General features: G+C 47.4%; 1 protein-coding gene across 1 annotated transcript in view; it reads right to left on the bottom strand.

Annotated features, from left to right (window-relative positions):
- Positions 1 to 3,935, bottom strand: part of phf12b (PHD finger protein 12b) — a 73,304-nt gene extending 69,369 nt beyond the window's left edge. The window contains exons 1-2 of the mRNA XM_085965012.1: positions 3,296 to 3,935; positions 2,826 to 3,007 (exon numbers count right to left, since the gene is read on the bottom strand). Coding sequence (XP_085821138.1) covers positions 2,826 to 3,007; positions 3,296 to 3,361 — 248 coding nt within the window. The 5' untranslated portion in view covers positions 3,362 to 3,935. The remainder of the gene's footprint in view (positions 1 to 2,825; positions 3,008 to 3,295) is intronic.
- Positions 3,936 to 4,835: the final 900 nt, after the last annotated feature.

The following is a 4,835-nucleotide window of genomic DNA, read 5'->3' as shown; positions in this document are numbered from 1 at the left end:
CTGAACTACTGTATTTGATTTTTTTTTATGTCGTATTTACTGCATCTGCCAGTTAGCACACTTTATTACAGTATATACCAGTTGACAGGGTTCCATAAAGAGCATTTTATCTGGAGTCTTAAAAAAAGGTAAAACTGAAATTTATACAGCAGCATATCCCCTGCAGCAAGAAGCTTCATGCAACTTCCTGCACTCAAACAATTGCGAGTTTCATGCCAAATTAGACTGAAAACTTCAAAAATAATTGTCATACAAGTTTATGCAAAAGCTAATATCTTGTGAAACAACCACAGAATAGGTTAGGAATTTACCACTGATTAAAAGCGCCCAATAGTAAAGCTTCCACTGACTCATTAAAATGGCCACAGGCTTTTGGTTTAGAACCAAACATATAACCCGTACAGAAGAGATACTGCTTCCAATATCTGGCTCATTCAACTTACTTACAAGAATAAAAATTCTTGAATTTTAATCCTGCGCCAACATTTGCAATTGATGAAATGTCACTATTCTGCACGACCCTGATTTGCTAATACTGTCCAAAGTTTACTCGCCCTGGTTAATAACCTGATCCATTCAGCATGGAGAGGAAGGGGGGAAAGCCAAAATCGTAAAGTCCATAATGATCACTGTTGAGAGGGCAAGTGGATTTGTAAAATTGAGATTTAGTCCAATCATTACTTCACCAAAACGAGAAGGTTTAGTCGAGTCTTAGTCAGGGGTCATATGGAGATTGTGTCACTTGGGGGGGGGGGGGGGGGGGGGGGGGGGAGAGGGGGGGACTGCTCTACTTGCAAACGAGCCATAAAAATCACAAGCATAGATAAAACCCTCTAAAATTTAACTGTATATATCATTAATACCAAAACATAAGTATACCGTTTCTGGCCCTCAGTAAATATTGCTACAATGAGCACAGGAAAAAAAAGAAATATGATCCCAAATCAAATCTATTTACTTAGTCCAATTAAGTGTCTACAATGTCAAAATGAATGTTGCTCAACTCGCAAATTTCCTGATTTCTGAAATACTATAAATTTATACAAAATCTCACACACTTGAGGACATAACTTATATGGTTATGAATAATCTTGCATGCTTTTTATGTTGAAATACAACACAAGAATTCCAAAATTCAACATAGTCAAATGCTTCAAGTGTACTCCCATATGAACCATAGATTGAGAAATTAGATAAAACTAGACAATAGTAGAACTGGGTGACAAGAACTGAACTAATTTATGTAAGTAGGATAAAGCCATGAACTAATGCCTTTTCTACAGGAGAGGCTCTAGTAACCTACCAAACCAGTTTATCAAACAAGATGGGGGGAGGTTTAATGGATTATTCAGACACCAAACTGATCTAACTGAAAAAAGATATATCCTTATACCTGACCTTAAAGCTTCACAAACCAGTGTGCCTAGCAAATGTATTAGTTGTTCTGCCTGCTGTAAATATCTTGCACAAAAGTCACTAGATTTTAATAAATCAATGTTAGATCTTTACACTGACCATCCAAGTACCACACAAATACTTAAAGTAAATAAAAAGTTTTAAAAATCTCACTCAGTACCAAAAAAGATTAAAGATGTGCTTACATTACTAGGCAGAATGGAATGCCTTTCATGAAATGCCATGGTAATATGCTCCACATAACCCAAAAGGATAACATGAGTACTTTCAGGAGGAAAGATTTTTATTTAAATAGAAATCTTGTAAAAGCTATCTCAATAAACGAAAAAGCGCGTCCCCGTGCTTCCTCAGAACTCAAGACACTTCTTCCCAAAATCACCAAGAACGCTGCCAACTTAGCCCAAATCTGATACTAACTCCACGAACCGAGAAGTCAACTAAAATGGCGCTGCGAATCGAAAATATAATTTAAACGGAGGTCGCCATGTTGCGTATTTGCAAACACACACAAAGTGGAGGAAAGGAAGACATCCGCCTCGGTGCACAGAAACGGTGCTCAGGGACCAGGCCTGTGAGCACAACAGGAAGCGATCTCAGAGTACAAACAAGGCCGTGTAGAAGAAAAACACAGACACGAGTGTTTAGTCAATAACATCCCCCCCTCCCACAAACACAACCCACCCTCAGGTGCCCCTGTTTGCAAAGTCAAGAGAGAGGGAGGTGTGGGGGAAAGAGATGGCTCGGTAGCAACCAAGGCCCGAGCCGAGTGACAACAGGGCCTCTCTTGAATAACGGGGCTACACGTTTACAGTTTCCATCACCTATCTAAAGTTCATACTGGGAGGCTTTGGGCCTCGTTCAGACCCCAGTTAGCGAGAGGAAGGGGAGGAGGAGGAGGGAACAGGTCAGGACGGGAGCTCCTGCTGTACAAAAAGCAGCCGCTACAATACGTGCACCCAGGGAGTCTAAGCACATTTCAACATGAACCCCGCCAATATCTAGGCTGCAGGCAAACGTCTGGGGAAACACCAACACAGGAAGAGAAGGGGAGAGGGAGGGTGGGTGAGAAGAGGGTGGAAGGGAAGGAACGTCTGGGGAAACACCAACACAGGAAGAGAAGGGAAGAGGGTGGGTGAGGAGAGGGGTGAGGAGAGGGAAGAGGGTGGAAGGGAAGAGGGTGAAAGGGAAGGGAAGAGGGTGAAAGGGAAGGGAAGAGGGTGAAAGGGAAGGGAAGAGGGTGGAAGGGAAGAGGGTGGAAGGGAAGGGAAGAGGGTGGAAGGGAAGAGGGTGGAAGGGAAAGACAGGCCATTGCACCGGGTTTCGTTGCATGCGATTTGAAAGAATCCCCACCCCCCGACCGAGACGCTGCTCTCTGGGAGGGCCGAGGCTCGGCTGCAGAGTGGACTGACCAGCACTGAAGGTGGAAGGCGGCCGGGCAGTGATCGCAGCAGAGCAGGTCTCCTCCCTCCTTGCAGCTGTCGCAGGTGTCGTGGTTGGTGGCCCGGCCGCTCCGCCGCGGCTCCTTCTCCAGCTTCTTGGCCCTCTTGTCGCTCTCCTCGCTCTTCGGAGGGGCCAGCAAGGCTTGGATTTTCTGCAGCAGCAAAAAAAAAAGGGGAAAAAAAGATTCATTTTAAATAAAAGAAAAATCAGCAAGAAAGCGGCTCAGGCAAGATTATATTTGGAAATGTTTCTTATCCCCCCCCCCCCCCCCAGTGGGAAGATGTGGATATTTCTACAATGTGTAACAAAAGGACGTATTTTTTTAAAAAGATCGAGGCCATTTGTACTGAGGAGGGTTTTTTTTCCTTGCACTTCTCTCCAAGCTGGGCTGCGGATTTGTTTTTGGGGGCGCGATCGCAAGGCCAGCAGCAAATCTCACCTCCATCAGCCCTCCCGAGGTGTCCAAGTCGTAGACAATCGTCTTGGTCTCCATTTTATCCCACATTCAGCACCGCCGCTTCTTGTCGGGGGGAAGAGGCAGCGGCAGCCCGTGTGATGGAGGAAGCCCCCCGAGCCGTCACCAACACCAGCACAATCCGTCAGGGAGCAGGCCACCCGAAAATAAAAAATCCGCGTCTGGCTCTCGGGCCAACCGAAGAAAGAAAGACACAAAAAAAAATTGTATATATATATAAAAAATAATAAATCCACAATAATCCCAGCCGTTCGCATTCAACGGGGTTCTCCGGCGGCGGCAGCAGTAAAGCCAGGCCTGGGCCGCGGCCTAGCCGACATGAAGCCTTCCCTGGGCGACCATAATATTGGCGTCGATCCACTCGGTTTCCATCGGTGCCAAATGAAAGGCCCAGAGCCGCGACCATTCAGCAGGTAATCCCGCGGCTGCACGGAGGCTCGGGAGGCGCAGGCCGCGAACGGCAGTCGGATTAATCCCCGGGTGTTGGAGCTGCCTGAAGCCCGCCAGCGCGTACACAAACACTCGGGAGCCCAGGCTTCTCGCTTCACATTTTTTTCCCTCTGCCTCCAACTTGGCGCAAACTTTCCACACACATCACACGCACTGCGCAAGCGCCGCCACAGGGGAGGAGGGGGAGAAAGAGACCAACTGCGCACGCGCGAGAGCATTCTTGTCCAATTGCGCATGCGCAACCAAAGAAACCCGCCCCCCCAACACGGTTTGGTGTTCGTGCGCATGCTCCGGATTGGCTTTTTTTTTGCTTGGCATCTGCCGCTGCGCGCATGACGCCAGGTCCCAACGGCGCGTGCGCCGACTGGCTGGGCCTGTGCGGCCGTGACGTCAGGTCACAACGGCGCATGCGCCGACTGGCTGGGCTTGCGCGGCCGTGACGTCAGGACCAAATCTCATTCCCGCCCCCTCCCCACGTGATCACCGTCCGGAGGCACGTCCCGTCATCGCCTCGACACTGCCGCCTTTGGTTGGAGAGAGAGAGGGGGTGGGTGGAGAACAGCCTCTCACTCCGCATGCGCACTGTGCCGCGAGAGAGAAAAAAAACACCCACTTACTGCGCATGCTTCATGCCGCAGGCGTAGCAAGGCAATGACGTAATTGCTTCGAGCAGTGAGCAGGATGCTGGGAGTTGTAGTAAAAGTTACAAGAAGGGGTGTGCCAGGAATCTGCAGCAGTGTTCCAACCAATGCAAACTGGAGCTGTTGCACAATTGTTGAACATGGTTGTGCCAAAAATTGCTGTTTGCATTTATTGGTCCTATTCATAACAATGGTTTTGTCGATATGCAACATGATTTCTTGTGCTGTTTCTGTGTGGACTCGCGTAGGCAAACACAAGGTTTCAGAGATCTGCCGATTACTTTGTGGAATTGACTTTTTGACTTTAACTTAGAGGTTTGCCATTAAGTTCTTTGATGTGGAACATGGGCATAGTCAGTTTAAAAGTATTAGATATCCTCGTTACATGCTAAATAATCAGTCCAACAAATACT

This window comes from Somniosus microcephalus, chromosome 22 (assembly GCF_052327205.1).
Source record: "Somniosus microcephalus isolate GS21.2 chromosome 22, FLI_Smic_1.0, whole genome shotgun sequence".
Classification (NCBI taxonomy): domain Eukaryota; kingdom Metazoa; phylum Chordata; class Chondrichthyes; order Squaliformes; family Somniosidae; genus Somniosus; species Somniosus microcephalus.
This window is presented reverse-complemented; position numbering and strand designations above follow the sequence as displayed.